The sequence below is a fragment of the Micropterus salmoides genome, unplaced genomic scaffold (assembly GCF_014851395.1).
Source record: "Micropterus salmoides isolate LMB-PRFRI ecotype aquatic unplaced genomic scaffold, ASM1485139v1 Ms_hic_scaffold_23, whole genome shotgun sequence".
Lineage (NCBI taxonomy): Eukaryota > Metazoa > Chordata > Actinopteri > Centrarchiformes > Centrarchidae > Micropterus > Micropterus salmoides.
The window spans coordinates 20715064-20732611 of record NW_024041484.1 but is presented as its reverse complement, the minus strand read 5'-3'; the positions used below and the strand labels follow the sequence as shown (position 1 = coordinate 20732611).

Sequence of the window (17548 nt, the reverse complement as noted above, 5' to 3'; positions counted from 1 at the left end):
AGTAAGTCTCTTAATACTTTCCGACCCTGTCTATCTTGCGAGCTTGACATGACGCTAAGACCTGCAAAGCATGACTTGTCCTTGAAGAATGTACCAATGAAAGAGAGCAGAACACAACTGTTCTTGGAAAATTTGTAAAACTCATAACTCTGATATAAATGTAGTCAATGCAGAATACTCAAATGTAAAAACAATAAGCAAAACTAAATCTAGACTTGGAACACCCTTCATAAATATTCATCAACACAATTAATCAGATTTTGAAAACCGAATTTATGGATCCCTGTTTCACAAGTTACTTTACAATCCCTGCATTACAGCTGAGAATGAAGAGGACATATCTCAATGCCACTGTAGTAAAAACACAACAATACTATCAATTCCTCCTTAAATGTATTGATAGAAACATTAAGAACTGAACTCATAAAACAGTATCGTAAAACCCAGCACGTGTGGTCTGTAATATAAACAGCCACATCCTGCAATGCTAGGAGAAGATTAGCTCCCTAGCGGCAGTGATAACTCGGCTACCCGATGTAAACCTTAAAAAACAAGTCACAAATGTAGTTTTATATAGCCTTAACCTTCTGAGCCCTGGTGCTTATTCACTTGATATAAGTAAACTATTGCACAATAGCAAAAAGAAATATTACATTTTACATTACAGACTTTGATTAATCCTGAGCTTCATACATAAAAGAAGAAGAAGCAAGGAGAAGGACGACAGATGGCCTGAGTAGTAAATCAATGCCATTCATTCTCTGTTAAGCATAATAAATGATGGAGAAACTTTATTTAGTTGCCACTTAAAGTATCTATGACACATCTTATAATCAGGAGTGATTAATTTAAAATCACTCTGCAAGCTGTGAAAAATGAACAAACAGATTACATGTCAGCAATGCCAATTTCACCTCAGCTGCCTCAACAATAAAACAATTCACTGTCAAATGAAACGTAACAGCAGGTTCCATTGTGTATAATAGATAAACTCTTTATGGGACAATGCTGCCTGCTGTCTTCATTAGATTTCATGGCTGGAAATCCATGAGGAGGTGATATGATTGATGCCAATTCACAAATTCTGAGCCTGTTGACAAGCAGTTATGCGAGGAAGAGGTGAGAAATTTGTGTCATGAGGGAAACACTTGTCTCACAAGTGTTAAGAGACTCTTAACACAGTTTCGTTTGCAGCAAGTGTACTTTAGAAGTCCGACACCATGGTGCCTCTCAATTGGGAATGTAAAAAAAAATAAAAAATTTATAGTGCGACATGGAAAAAGTTTAATGGATTTATTTTTCAATTTTCGGGGGCCATCATCACCTAAGTTTGGAACTGCCATCCACATGATGCTTTGGGGGATGTAAACAGAAATTTTAATATTTTGATGGATTCAGTGCTGTGGCCTACAGCTTGGGCCCATTTTAGCCTATATATGTTAATATTTTGGCAAAGTGGCATCATTAAAGGTTTGTTGCAATGCAACCATAGGTGGACAGACAACTATCACTGATTTACTTTGATACTGAGGAAAACCTAAAAATGTGATCATAAGTTCTATGATTTCTAAGCAGATTTATAGACATTTCGTGATGGAAATCAGAGATAATGATATATATAGAGTTTTTGTTGCTGAGGATTTACCTTACACAGTAGGTTTGGCTCAAGTGTCTCCCTTCAACTCTCCCACCTCACAGTTTAAAACCTCTGCACTATATTAAAAAACTGACATAGATCAAGTGCACCCTGTAAAGTGCAAGATTGCCAATTCACACTTGAACTGCAAAACAGTACCGGGGAACATGTGGCAACAATGAACGTCGCCTGCTTGACATTGCTAACACAATTTGCTTGCGAGCTGACCCCATAGCAGTCAGGGCTCAGCAAAATCAGGCGCCAACCATCAGAGAACACAGGGTGAGGCACAATGACAAAAAATGGCTGAAATTACATTGTGTTCGTTGTCTATCAGATTCAATCTTTTCTTCCCTGCAGTCGCATGAGAGTGCAGAGGAGAAAAAACATCTCTCTCAAAAAAAACCCACTATTTAACTTCCCTCTCCTTTCTTCTTCCATGCCACCAGACTTGACAAGCAATTTCATTAAAATAATATTTTTCCACGTTTTTGCTGATTTACAAGCTAGCAGATGCGTATATACCTTGATCTGTTTGCATCCCTCTTAACAAGCTTGTTTTCTTAATTTGCAAAAGAGGACAATTACTGTTATTAAATGTGTGATTTAGCCAGTGAGTGCCCAGGTGGGAAAGAGGTCAACTGATCTGCATAATAATGTTTGAAAAAAGGGCAGGCCAGAGAAAGAAGCCGATGTCAAGAGAACAACAATAAAAAAAAAAGTCAGTCTGGAGCTCCTGATTGAATTTGATTAGTTACGATGTCAGGGTGCTCAGTGTGAGAGCTCCTATTTTAGGAGAGCTCCAGCAGAGAGGAGAAGATTTCATTTAGGATTAGGAATACTCTTATTTAAGGCTCAGGGTTTGGGTTGGTTTAATCAAAGGAAGGCAGAAGTAGGGTCTTGATTTCTACTGGCCGCAAGGAAAGACATAAGAAGAGGAAAGAAGAGATGATAAATGATGTGGGGAAAGTTATCTCTATTTACAGGTGAGGGAAGGAAATGTATGGAAAGAAAATAAATAAAAAGGAAGGCAGTGGAAGGTGGAGAGGAGAAATGAGAAAATGGAAAGGGAAGAGAATGGGACATAATGGAAGGAAACAATAGAGGAGGAAAATAAAATAAATGAGGAAACGATACGAGGGGAAGAGAACAGATGAGAAATAAGGAAAAGAAAGCAAAGGAAAGGAAGGAAAGCAAGCAATTAGAGGGTAACAGAAGTAAAAGAGAAAAGGCGAAGAAAAATAGGAAAAGGAAAGAAAATCAAAGGAAGCAAGGTGAAGATGAAAAATGGGAATGAGAGGAAAGAAAGGAAAGGTAAGAAAAGGAAAGGAAAAGAATGAAGGGTAGAATAGTGGAGGAGAAACAGGAAAAAGGAAAGGATGTAAAGAGGAGAAGAGAGATGTAAAATGAGGAGAGGCCATCTTCAGCCTGGTTAAAAGCCAGCTAAGCACTGCTCAGAAACAGCTGGAGCTCGGAGAGGATCGAATGGGCTCAATCGAACTCAGTGTCACGGGTGATGATTAGTCGTTTGAATTGTTGCTGTTTTGGGCAGGAAGCCTAGTGGATTGACAGAAAGAGGCCTAGGAATAGCTAGAAATCTACTGCAGAAACCAAATGTTTTTTTTACATCATTGATTTCTAAGGTAAATCAATGCTCTTTAACCTGACAGGCAGCCAAAAATGACTCCTTGATGATCTGTTGAGGTGCTGGATTGAGCTGCAGATCCACAGATGGATGTCTGACACTGTGGCACTGAAAAATAATGACTGATCGCGTGGAGAGAGGCCACGGACACACAGACATGGCCAGGCATGAGATGACATTATTACAGACATCTCAGGGTTATAAAGCAAGTCTGCTGGGCCCTGATACCCTTTCTTATTTATTTTTTTCTTTGCATATTTCTCTTTCACCTTGATGCTCGCCAGCCCATGAAATCATCCTCGTCTTCATTCAAATTCTGGTCAGGGATACTTTAAGCGCAGAATGGGGCATTACTGTGCACACATTAATCAGAGCAGAACATCAAATAATGACCAGAAATGTGGGAAAAAAGCCACAGCCACACAGCTGCTGGATGGAGTTCCCTCACAGACAAAAAAGGGTCGGCATTTGTGATCGACCATTGCCTTTGTGACAGCACACCACGCTATCACACAGGATGTGTCATCGAAAAAACAAATTACACATCCAGTCTTTTTCACAGAGCTCTCAGAAATATCTCCCTTTAGCCTCCATGGTGTCATGCTCTAAGAAGAGAGGAATCTCCTACAACATGGCCCATAATGTGTGCATATCCAACATGTCCTTATACCTAAATGGCAAAATAGATTGTTTGCCAATATACTCCCAAAACTACATAAATGACCATTGGAAAGTACCAGCGACAGATGTACCGGACCTTTGTCTATATGCTAACAATAAACAGTCCTGGCTGTTCTCATTTGTAACACCACAATGGTGGAACAAGCTACCACACGCCCTCAGAGCAGGGGTGTCCCTCTCAAAAAGCTCTTCAAAACTCATCTCTTCGGAGAACACTTTCTCTTATAACACCTCTAACCTCTAACATGCACTTCCTGTGCTCTTCTGTCTCCTGACAATTCTCTTGCATTTATAGCACTATTTTGTTAACTCTTACTTCTTTCCCTAGGATTTTACCCCATTGATGCTACACTACTACATTAGCTCGTACTAGTATTTACTGATGCTCTTACTAGTATGTATTGTCACTTGTAGATCTCGTGCTGTATTGATGCTCTGTCGATGCTTGTATGTTGTACCTCAAATGTAAGTCGCTTTGAAGAGTCTGCCAAGTGAGTAAATGTAAATGTAATGTAATGTAAACATGCGGTTAACGTTGTGAAGTGATGACGGTTAGGTTTAAGCGCCAGAACTACTTGGTTAGGTTTAGGAAAAGATTGGGGTTTGGGTTAAAATAGTTATAGGTCAAAGGAAGTCACGTGACGTAACTTAACTTATGTAACCTAACTTATGTATGTAACTTAAAATAACAAAAACTAACTGACCCGACTTCCTTTTTTATGGCCACTAGAGGTTCGAAGTCGATAAAGAAGTGTAAATCCACTGAATGGCCATGCTATCAGTTTTCTTTAACCCTGCAATAACTTATCATCGCAAACATGCTTATTTACACATGCAGCCGATACAAAACAACATTAGCTTTCATTTGAAGTTGTGTTTGTCTCCACTTCATGAATGTAAGTCCAATATTCACTGTCTTTTAGCTCTATTTTGGTCTCCACACTGACTCGTGGGAGAAATATTTGGCTCTTTAGCTGCTAAATGCTCCTATGTTCACAAGCTAGTTGCTAACTTTGTATGACATTTGATGCTGGGCAGGAAGTGTACAGATGCTTTTCGGGAGTTCTCTTTTTACTGAAAAGAACTGGAAACTATGTTAATGAGTGATGAGAGTGAAATAAAACAGTTGAAGGTCAGAAAACCAAAACATTGAGCTGAAAGATGTTAAAAAAAGCTCTGTAGAGCTGTGGTGATCTGCGTAGTTGGGTAAAAATTCTCTGTGTTCATCCTGAGCGACTCCTTTTATATACAAGTAGTTATCCATTGTTCCAATATAAAAATACTCATTATAGCCACTTAAAGCATTAGATCTGGGTTTCGAAAGAGCTGTCTTATTCATTGTTCCTTGCGTAGTTGTAACAGTGCCTAACAAAGATTATCCTGAGGAAAGATCATTTGGGTGTTTTAAGTATAACACATAATATCCCAAAAGATTACAAACCAGTCTCTCCTCCCCCTTCAGCTAGCAGACTTTCTCTTACCATCTAAATAAACAGTTCAGGACCGAGCACTACTCTATTCTTGACTATCTGAAGCTTATGCAGATGCTGTTTTGCTTCATTTAACCATATCATGAAGGCAGTAACCCAGATGTAACAAAACCAAACATCGTTCAACCTGCTTTAATGTGCTTGGAGATAGAAAAGAGTATAATATATTTAAATAGTTGATATCTGCCTTTTTTTTGAATTGTGAAGTGTAATTCTTTTCTTATATGTTTATAGGTAAAGTTTTTTCATGATACCTGCCGTAAAGATCCTGGTGATTTTACTGTTCAAAAAACCTTGAAAGGAAGGCAAATGCATTGTGTTTTATTAATGCAGTGACTCTGCTGGTGTTGGGTGACCTGCTCTTTTCAAAGCGTGCTGTCTGAAAGTCTCTACCCAGACTCTGAGCTGGTGAACGAGCAATGAGATTACAGAGGAACAGGCAGCTTAAATATAATTTACTTTTTATACGATCCATAAAGAACAGCCAGTCACTGGCCACGTGTTGTTTTGAAACTGTGGAAATGTGCCATTAATCAAGATCAACACACAAGTATTAAATATATACAGCAAAATTGTAACATAAATGTTGTACCCTCGGAGTGACGTGAACACTTTGTCAAAACATTGTATTTTATAAGTGCTTTGTGAATTTAACTCTACAGGGGGTGCAACTGCTTTTGCCTTTTGGCTCCAAATGTGGATGTGTGGAAGCAAAAAACATGTCCACCAGGCTTGTGGAGCAAAAAAGAAAACCATAGCAAAAATCCTTTTATGTCTGCTGACTGTCATGACCTGAAAGCGTTGACATATGCCTTAAATTGGCTTTCATGACATGATAATGTGACCTTCACTTCAGGTAGTTTGGAAAGCATTTTTTCCCCACTGAAGCTAAAGTTAGCAATTTAAATGTCTGTATGTGTGTGTTTGTGTGTGTATGTGGGCGGTGGGTGAGGGGGGTTGCTGAAATGCCACAGCCAATGCTACGCTGGCTTAAATACTTGCTGCAGTGTGCTAACTTTTGGATCAAAAATTGGTTTCTGTGTGACTCCTCTAAAAATAATTTTTGGTAATATTCTGACAATTACAACTTGCAACTTGAGCAAACCTAATGCCAAAACCACAAACAATAGCTAAACATAACATCTCTCAGCTACACAAGTCAATCTCACTCATCCTCCAGCAAACGTTGATGGACGCTTGTTTGATTAATTCTACTAAATAACTTAACCTAAACTGATCACCTAAAACTAAACCTAAACTTCAATATGCATAAATAAGCTTCTTCATTACTGTTGTGGGAGCAAATTATAATGTTACCTGAATGTGCAGAAAATCTGGAGCCACAAGAGATTTGCTGACATGTTCTTTAACACAACAACCTACATATCTTATTTTTTATTCAGTGTCAGTGAGATTTTTCACTCTGTAAAGACTGAAATTTGGTATTACGTAATAGTATTCAAGAATTGTCTAGTTGAACATATGTATAGGGCTGCAACTAATGATTATTTGCATTATCAATTAATCTGTTGATAATTTTATCAATTAATCTGTTAATCGTCTGGTCCATAAAACATAAAGAAAGTATCTCAGACTCCAAAGTGACGTCTTCAAATTAATTTTGAATTTGTCCGACCACCAGTCCAAACGTTTTTTGGTGTAAAATTGTACATCAGAGCTGAACTTATCTTCCATTCCATCTACCTGTTTCTAAGAAAACCTGCAATCTGACATCCATTTCTCTAATGTCTCCCTCTCTAGCAACCTCACAGCATTGTCCAGCGGCGCCTGCTGGAGGGAAACATCACGCGGCTCCGAGGCGAGGCCCGAGATCTGAGCTCCAGGGTTCGCTCCCCGCTGGCCGACACCAAGGATGGACCTGCTGACGCCGAGGAGAGAAGCGAGAGCACAGCCGATGACTCCACAGAGGAGAGGGAGTCTCTGGAGGAAAGCGAGAGAAGCCTACGGTCAGATGAAGAGGACGACAGCAGCGAAGCTGGAGCCAGACCGACAGCTGAGAAGACTGAGGGCACGGAGAGCTCCACCCTCCTCACAGCTCTGGTTGTTCAATGCAAGGTAGCCCACTGCACTGTGTAAATTGTACAATGCCTGTCTTTCCCAGCTTACATTCAATGCTTTGACACTTTTTACTATTGTATAAAAACTGAAAACAAGACAGGATACAAAGACAGCATCATTCTAGTCGAATGACTCATCACTTAAAGCCCACTCCTCATTTATTTTCCTTTTTCAACATATCAAAAGCTTGGCAGTACCAAAGTGGCTGTCTGGTTGAATGAGAACAACAGATAACTGAGTCATGGTGACTGAAAGTCCAACCTGGTTAACAGGTGCACGTGGATCCAGAATGGATTAAATGTAGGTTACAGGGGGTAAAAAGTGTACAAGGGCTTGAAATAGACAAACAGTGTGTGCTGCAGGACAAAAACAGGAAAAACAATAAGAATAAATTGGCATTAAAATTTGTACAGTGCTGAAACCTATTAAGTAACAGGTGACCCAGTATTGCCCACTTGTATCCCACATTGGCTCTTGCAGCCCCCTTGAGGATGACTGCTCATTTAGGCTCACTTGACTGAGCATCGATGCAGTGGCAGCCTCACAAACCTTTTTTTATTTTAATTTATGTCTGCAAACCTCAGCTATTATGTTACTGAGGCTTAAATCTGTGGCGAATAGTACTTATCAGCTGGTGGTCACATTGTACAATATTATTTTCTCCAACTCATATGTTAACAAGATATTGATATTGCTGTAGGCTAAATGGATGTCACTGTGGGGATTCACCAGAAAATACAAAATGCATCAAGATGTATGCTGTTGTATGTATGCTTTCGGTTGCTCGCTGTAGACTTATCTGCAGTGTGAATTAGGGCACCCATAAAGATGACAGCACAGCAACATGCACACATCAGTGATTGTGGACATTGTGCACTAGTGAGCAAAGGAATTGGTGCATGAGCAAGCTGACACCACTTGCCCCTCATTTCCTGTCAGCCCTCTACTAGCTATCAATAAAATCTAAAATACTTTGTATTTAGGATAAACATTGAGATAAGGGACATTCAAGCATTTTATTTGAGAACACAAGAAACAGATTTAAAAAAGGTCAAAATGTATGCAGAGATATACTGGCTCCTAGTCCCTAGTTTGGGTCAACCCCACATCTTTCAAACTCCACCTCCCAAGTCTGTAACACACACTCACTTTCTAATAAAAACTTCAAGACACAAACCCGATCTGACATCACCATGAAGACATCATGACCTAGATTATGTCATCAGGGTTGTCATCAGAGCCACAGAATGCAACTTGTATACAACTGCTTTACTGAGTAGTAGCCTTTGTGACAAGTAAACCAATCGGCATGTGTAAAATCAGGGAAGTGTCCCTTAAATAAATAAAGCTAAACCCAACCAAACTGTGACTGAAGCTAGTCAACAGTCTATCTATATTTCAGGGTAAAGCCTTGTAGCATTTGAAACGACCCCTGGGTTGTGACTGATGTTGGATAAAAAACATATCTAGCAGAGTTGAAACAGATAAATCAGCACACCAAATAGTTGGAAGTTGAAAGGATTAATTAAGCTAGTGATGCTTTGAGCACAAGGCTCTTCCTCAGACTTCTGAAGGCTATTTGGTGTGCGGATTTATCTGTGTTTCAACTCATTACAGAATAACGACTTTACAAAACAGGTTGAAAGGGCAGGTTCTTTCCCTCACACATATGAGTTTTAGTCTTACCACTAATAATAATAATAATAATAGTATAAAGCGTTTCTACTTTGTTAACTTGTTCTGATACAATAGATAGATTTTAAAACTGTCAATTTTATATAATGCATTAAATACATTTTGAGGTTGGACTGTTGATCAGACAAAATGAGCAATCTGTTGATCTATTAAATTTAATCAAGGACAAATATTAAATACTTAAACGACCAGGAGCTAAAGAGATGATTTTTTGGCATTTTGGATTCTGACTAGAGAGAATTGCCACCATATATCACACCAAGGACGAACACATTTTTTATTATTATTATTTGAAAGAAATCAATACAGTGATCCAGCTGCTATTCCCTGTGGTGTATATGGTATGTAGCACAGCTTCTGCATACGTGAGTGTATTTAAAATTAGTAGACCACTTGGGACTTTTCTGGTAGATTCAGCGCTTTCCCCTATTACTCATTGTTTTTTTGCTCAGTTTTATCATCAACTTATTAAATGCAAAGCATTCCTCAGTTACTCATTCTGCAGCTATTTTTATACTTCAGGGAGAGAGAGAGAGAGAGAGAGAGAGAGAGAGAAAGGGATTTCTGCAACGCCGGGATGGAGACAAAAGAGCAGGTTTGTGGGCCTGCTGATAAGTCAGTGTGCCTGTGAGGACAAAGGCGGCTCAGCTCAGTCTGTGCAGAGAGGGGGGAATCAAAACAAGGCTCATGGAAACTGAACATATTTATTTCTAAAGGGGGAAATATCCTCGGGTCAAGTGGATAAGGTACTGGTTTATGATGGAGAAGACCGTCTCCAAAAGATATAAAGACATGTTCACGGGAACCAGGATGTGTGCTGGACAGTAAAAACCCCAGTAGATGTTATATATAACATGTATTTGGCTATTCTGGTATTGTGGTTTGAATCAGGGGTTACTTTTCATCAGAACTGATTTCCAATAGCTTTGCACTTTAATTTATTCAATTTATGAAAGTATGCTCCTTCTAAAATGACTGATGACTCCATTTTGAGTGTTTAAAATGATTGCAGTTTCAAAAATCCACTCAGGCAGTATTAGCTTGCTTAGTATTCGTAGCTTGTCAAGGTCTAGTATTTTGACAGCTCTGCCTGTAAGGACTTTAACCTTGTTCCATATAATAAATACAATTACAAACTGGAGTGAACTGAACTGTAATTTCTTCTGAAAGAAAAAAAAAACAAGACTATAGAGTAATGTAAAAAACATCTAATTTATACATGGCGTGATACACAGTAAACAGTGTGGGGGTGGTGCCAGCATACTGCTTATCTCACAGGCATGCAGAGCTGCCATATGTTCTGAAAACATTCTTCATTACCATAACTTAAATGTTCCCCCACAAATGTGTTCCTACTTGTTTACAGGTTGCATGACATCAAGTATGAGGAACCTGAATATAAAAAGGCCATGACAGATTACAGTTCCCATTAACCATTACAGTCTGCTACAGTATAGACTTTTCTGCTTCCCATGAAATGTGTTTATTTGACATGAAGTGCCCTGAAGGCAAGTGAGAGACTGTGAGATGCAGAAGAAGAGAAATGTCAGTGGAAATTAGGACGAGCTGTCTGTTTGCATTACTACTGTACAACCCTTTAGCTTGAATTATGGAAAAAGAAAACGTGAAAGATTAAAGAACCAGTCATTTAGGAAATACACTCATTAGCTTTTTTTGGCCGTGACTTAGCGCAAGTGTGTTAAATTATGCGGTACAGCCAGGAGGTGGTTAGCTTAGCATAAAGACTGTAACAAAGGGTTAATAAGGTTGAAGGCCGATTTTAGACTTCAGTTTTTGTACAGCTTAAACAAACAATATATAAAGGGCTAATAAGTGAGCTTTAGATGTGTATTTTTGAACTTGAACAGAACCAGGATAGCCCCCTTCCAGTCATTTTCATTCAAGCTAAGCTAAGCTAAACTAACTGGCTCCTGGCTTTATATTTGACAGACAGACATGAGAGTTAGTATCAATCTTCTCATCTCACTCTTGGCAATAAAGAGTGAATGATATATTTCCCAAAACTGTCACTTTAAACCTGCAAAAAAAAACTTACTTTGTGGCGGCAGAAACAAGCTCATATGACATACTTGTTAGCACACAGGTGCCTATTTACATATACTATATATATGTTATATGCAACATTATAGCATTCATTTGGAGTCATGTTTGTGCCCAGCTGATGAATAAAAGTCCAATATTCTCTCTCTTTTAGAGGGAAATATCTGGCTCTTTAACTGCTTAAATGCTCCACATGTTCACCATATAGCTGCTAACTATCTAGTTGCTAATTCTGTCTGCTGTTTGCTTTATTGCAATCTGCTTAAAACGACTCAGAGCGGTAAGATGAACTAAAACAGTAATGTTGGCGGCCAGAAAACCAAAACAGTGAGCTGAAAGATGTTACAAAGCTCCGTAGAGCTGAGGGGAAGATGCAGATATTTTCAGTACAAGCAACTTAATTCTCATATTCAAAATATTGCTAATAGCCACTTTAAAGATAATAATAATAATTATTAAACCTGCAATACAGTGAGTTTTGAGTTTGTATAATTAATCACGTGACTTGTCATAGATGATTTTCAGTATGGAGTTGTTTGGCTGACTAATGAGTTAAATGTAAGTGTGATTCACTTGGTTAATATTTTATGCTCTATATGCTTTTGAGATCATTAAGTCTGAAAAATCAAAGGTCACTCAACAAACTAAAGAATCAGCATTGAGTCAGCAATATGAACATAACAGATCAGTTAATAATTCAAAAAACAGACTCATGTGATCTGTAATGGTAAACAGAATGCCCCTGTTGGTTTACTTTATTACTTTATTTTACAGTTTTTGCAGTTTCACAAGCATGTGGCAGCCAAATGGATTTGTTCAAAAGAAAAGAGATCAGTAATTTTCAAAGGCTCCCCAGAGTTGTGTTCATGTGCTGTTGTGACTGGCTCTTTCCACGTGAGCTGTGGTGCTAGACTGAAGTGGAAAATCACACTGTGACACCAAAATCCCCCCTCTGTCTTCCCCTTCAGTGCTGCGAGACTGAAGTCAAGGCATCCATCAGCACCGGCAGCCAACATAACCACATCTCCACCTCCTGCTGTCAGAGGCTGGGGTAAGAAACACCCCACTCTAAACTGCAAACACTTACAACACATATATCACCTGCCATGGTTAAAGCTTTCAAAGCAGTTTACAAAGTCCTTTGGCAATCAAATCAAAAGCAAATACCGAACACTGATAGAAGTTACCATAAAAAATGTCTAAAGAAAGCAGGTTAGGAATAGAAGACAAATAATTCAACATTAAAACAATTGGCTGAAAAACAATTTGCCTTAAGGAGACATTTAATATTGACAATCTATACACTTAAGGCAAGTTTTTCCAGATCCTTAAAGGCCTGACATCATTTTGAAGAAAATATATTAAAATGCCAGTGAAGAGGATGTGACATTTTGTTTAAATTAAAAGCTGCTAAAATCAGTTTACTGTTTACTTTTGATTGACATTTTAATAAAAAAAGTTTCTATTTCTGCAAGATAGCTACTGTATAAAATGACACGTTCCAAAAGGTTTTTGGTATTTGAACTACTGAAGATATTGTTTTGTGTGTGTGTGTGTGCATTATTAGGCTCGTGCCCAGTCAGGACAGTTCACCATGTGGTGCGAGCAGCTCAGTGACAGGTTTGCAGCTGCAGCTGGGCAGACAGACAGTCCAGTGTTCAGCCTATGTCAAAGGTAAGAATATTAAGTTGTGTTATAACAGTGCTGATTCCAGGTAAATAAAGTAAATCTAATTGAATGATTTGAATCTTTGCTTAATGAGTTTACAGCCATGCTAGTGGCTCTGTTAGGCTGTGTTATGTGTTAATATCAGCATGCTTTATGCTCACAATGACAATGTGAACATGCAGTAGTTTAGCAGGTGTTAACATGTTCACCAACATTAGCTGATAGGCACCAAACATAAACTACATCTGAGGCTGATGGGACTGATATTTGTATGGCTGGTTTTTTGTTGCAAACCTAAGTATTGAACAAATCCAAATTTTGACAGATTGGAAAGTAAAGGGATTACCAAAGTTATTAAACTGCATCCTGAGTTCAACATTTGAAATGATGAAGAGACTTGCAAATGACAAACATGATAAAACAATGTAAACCATACTTTGGTGTTTCATTAATACCTCTTTAATTAAGAGTTAAACTCTTCCTGTTTTCTCTTTACAAAATGAACCAAAACACAGACAAAAGGAAAGATATTGGGTAGATAACAACATGTAGATCATATTCCAACAGTTTATATTTCACTCAAAACCATAAATGGTGCTGGTGATTTTCCAGTTGTCAAAACACATCGGTCATATGTGTAAAGGCTGCTGCAACTCTAATGGAAAAATACAAGTTCACCTGCTATGTAAGAGATTCTGTTAAAAGTGATTTTGAATTGGACATGTGCTTGTCTCTGTACTTAACATTCAGACAGTACATTCTAAAGCACCCAGGCAGAAATAACCATTAAATAAAAGGACATCTAGGTCGACAGAATAAGTAAAATATATAATTAAACATTATTGTCAGGCAAATAAATGTTTTTTTGTGTTTATTTTCCTCTTTAGATTGCCAATACAACACAAAAATATTGAATGCACTCTTAGATCTGCTGTGATAAGATTGCCAGGTACCTTCTTTTGAGGGAAAAACTGGGAAGATAATTATCATGAACAGTAATTATCTCAGTGACTGAGCAGACGAATAAGGAAGCAAACTTCATAAACAGAAAATCCAAGTACTGGATACATTGGAGACAATGTTTACTGAGGGACATAGAGTGATTTATCTTGTTTGATCAGATTCTTATGACAGATTTTGTCGATAAGAGGTCATTAATATGCACTGGTTCAAAGATAAACAACATCAGCTGCAGATAATACACAAAAGTATATCTGCATGATCTGTGTCCCTCTGCATCACTATCCATCTCTGGAAGGGAATTCGAGAGACGGTTGTTTCCTTTTAACAACACTTGCATTCAACTGACCAATCAGTCTGTTCTTCAGTTTTTTTCTGGTTTTGTAAGAAATATCACTTCCTGTGCAGGTGAGCATATTTTCAGAGAAAGCCCTTCATGGATGTTTAGAACAGCAAGCGTAAACACTTTCATGAATAGGCTCTAGGAGATGTGCCGGTTACTATATACCATGGTGAAACATCATCATTTCAGTGACTATCGCTGACCACAACCTGCCGTCAATAGTAGTTTTATTTTGAATAGCTACAAGAAAGCGCCTTTGTACTGGTGAAACAGAGGAAGAGCAGCCACAGCAGGACTACTCAGCTACTCTGGCCAAGACTTGCTTAGCTAGTAGTCCTGCTGAAATGGGCATTGTGTATTAAGTGAAGGAGAAAGGATCCTCAGTCCATCACTGTTATGTTCTTTTCTGTCTCCAGTCTTTCACACATGATTTTAACCATTAGCTTCCAAAATATATCAGAATAAAAACATAAATGGATGCAAATAATCTTAAAAGACATTATGCAACATCAAAAGTAGTACCTTGCTTTTGTTTATTGTGTTTTTAGTGTATTTGATGTTAGTTCCAGTTAGCTCCAGTTCATGGTTTGTTAGGTTTGATAAAAATCCAAGGCAACTATGGTATAAAGTCATTTAACTATATTTCAGCTCTAACTGTAGTATTTCAGTTTGATGAATATTGTTATAATACTGTTCACCACGATATTTTTGGCCACAAAACGTGATATCGGCACATCCATAAGATGAACATAAATTGTTCAAAAATATTTATTTGTTCCATCATTGAAAATGTATATTAAAGAAATAATTATATACATTCTGGTAAAATATGCTTATTTGCTTTCTTGGTGAGTGTTGGATGAGAAGATCAATATCACTCTCACGTATGAAACATGAATCCACAGCCTGGAGAACGTTAGCGTAGCAGAAAAACTGGGAGCAGGGGGAAACAAATTTAAAAAACAAAATCAGCCTACCAGCACCTCTAAAGCTCACTAATTAACACATACACTGTTTTATTTACGGATTAAACAAACCAGATATAAAGTGTTAATTAGTGAGATTTAGAGGTGCTGACAGGTAGATTATATCATGTTTGTGCAGAGCCAGGCTAGCCGTTTCCCCGTTTCTAGTCTTGATGCTAAACTAAACTAAACGACTGTTGGCTATAGCTTCATATTTACTGTACAGACGTGAGAGTGGTATCTAACTCTCGGCCAGAAAGTGAATTAATGTATTTCAAAAAAACACCAAACTATTTCTTCAAAGTCACATCTTGTCTCAATAAGATCCGAGCCGCAAACCATAAAATAAAATAAATATTATTGTGTCCTCATTTGGTCAAAAAAGCCCTCACTTTGAAGATTTATCCTGATATTCTCCTTGTTTCAAAGAACATTTGGTCCTCATAAAGATAAAAGAACAAGACTACACACAATTATTTATGTTCTGCAGTCCCTAGGCTTAGCGCCGGACTCTTTCACAGATATTAAATTCTCACCCGTCTCCAAAACACTCACTTTGCCGATACAAAACTCATACGCACCTTCACAAGTACATACGCTTTATCAGCACTCATTAACACAAAAATTAATAATTTAGTTGTGTTGATGATTTAATCTGGATTAAGGCTAATGTGTGGGTGTTCAGACGAGGGTGTTGCTGAAGGGGAACTGGAGCAGTTATAAAATTCAGCTTCTTTCTTTTCTACCCCTCTCCCCTTATCTTTCTTCATTCACTTTCAGAGGATGAGGCGTTTGAGCTGTGCCTGGGTCTTCAGACTCTGTTGGAACTTAAAGTAAGGCCCTTATTTGCTTTGCTAATATTTGCTGTGCCTTATCATGTGTCTTTTTCTGTGTGTGTTTCTTAAAGAACCAACTGCCTGAAATAGTCACAAGGCTTTAAACAGGCAAACGGGGAGAAGAAGAAGATGACGAAGAAGAACAATTTACATTTAAGGGGGATAGATGGAGGCACAAGCCCACATTCTTAAACAGTTATGTCCTGGATGTGGCGTTATCTGGGAGAAAGGCTGGGTGGTGTTAGTTTAGTGGCACAGCTATCTGTTAGATGCCCACTGTGCAGGTAAAACCCACATAAGAACGAACTGAGGACATGTTGTGTGCAGGGATTTTGAATTTGAAAATGCAATTTAAACTCCATAAAAAGGCTCTTTGGCAATCTCTTTTTTAATTTCTCTCTTATGTAAGTATTACATGTGCAGCATCTGGTTAATATCTCTAAATCGAATTAGAGTGGGACTTGAGGGCATAAAAGGAACGCAAGCTTTAATTTTGTAAATTAGCCTTTAAGGACTTTGTAATGCAAGATGAACATTTCCCTCCAAGCTCAATCCTGTACTTCTCTGCCAACCTTTAACAATATAGGAATTAATTAAAATCAATGCCGTAAACTATTAAAGGTTTTATTGTTTTTGTTTTTGTTTATTGAAATGACTGCAAAAGCAACTTATGCCTGCTTTCTACTGAAGGACTAATCAGAGTTACTAAATCATCATCGTCATGTTAAGCCCCTCTAAATGGAGCCAGAAGAATTTTTGGGTGATTCTGATGGTATGTGATTAGTTTTTGTTTATTTTGAAGTAAAATGCCAACATTTCCTAGTTTTGCTGCTCACATGTGAAGATTTGCTGCTCTTTTTTGCCTTATGTTTTAGTAAATGAAAAAATTGAGGTGTTTGGACTAGTACTCAGGCAAGACAAGCGATTTAAAGGCATCGCCTTTGGCTTTAGGAAATTGTGATGGGCATTTTTTTCTTCTCACTTTATTGACCAAATGATCATCAAATTACTTCAAAATGAAAGTTCTAATTTGATGCATGCTGATGTAATGTCTATGCAGACATGGGGATGATGCTTCAATCTGAATCAGATCGGAAAAATATTATACGGTATTCAATGGCAGGAGACAACAAATATTTTGATCCCGTTTGAATTGTGCCCTGAATTACACATATGATGTTTGTCCATTTAAAAGATACATTTTAAAGTCAAGAAGGTCGTAGTTTGATGTAAAACTGTTGAGATATACGACATGTAACTTTACTGTTTTACAACAAACTGCGACTTTCTTGACTTGAAAAATTACATTTTAAATTGACCAACATCATATGTGTAATTCAGGGCTCAATTCTTACGGGATAAAAAGATAAGTCTCTCGCCATTGACTACCCTACATATTTTTTCTGAAATAAGGTCCCATGAGCCAGAAGTGTAAGTCAGTGACTTAGGCTCTCTATACTAATCCGATCATGTAGTGCAGAGGTTCACA

The 17548-nt window shown here is 38.0% G+C and overlaps 1 protein-coding gene across 1 annotated transcript in view; it reads left to right on the top strand.

Moving 5' to 3' along the window:
• Positions 1-17548, top strand: part of nrip2 (nuclear receptor interacting protein 2) — a 29848-nt gene that overhangs the window by 9489 nt on the left and 2811 nt on the right. The window contains exons 2-5 of the mRNA XM_038738926.1: positions 7214-7528; positions 12256-12338; positions 12855-12961; positions 16004-16056. Of these exons, the coding sequence (XP_038594854.1) occupies positions 7214-7528; positions 12256-12338; positions 12855-12961; positions 16004-16056 (558 nt within the window). The remainder of the gene's footprint in view (positions 1-7213; positions 7529-12255; positions 12339-12854; positions 12962-16003; positions 16057-17548) is intronic.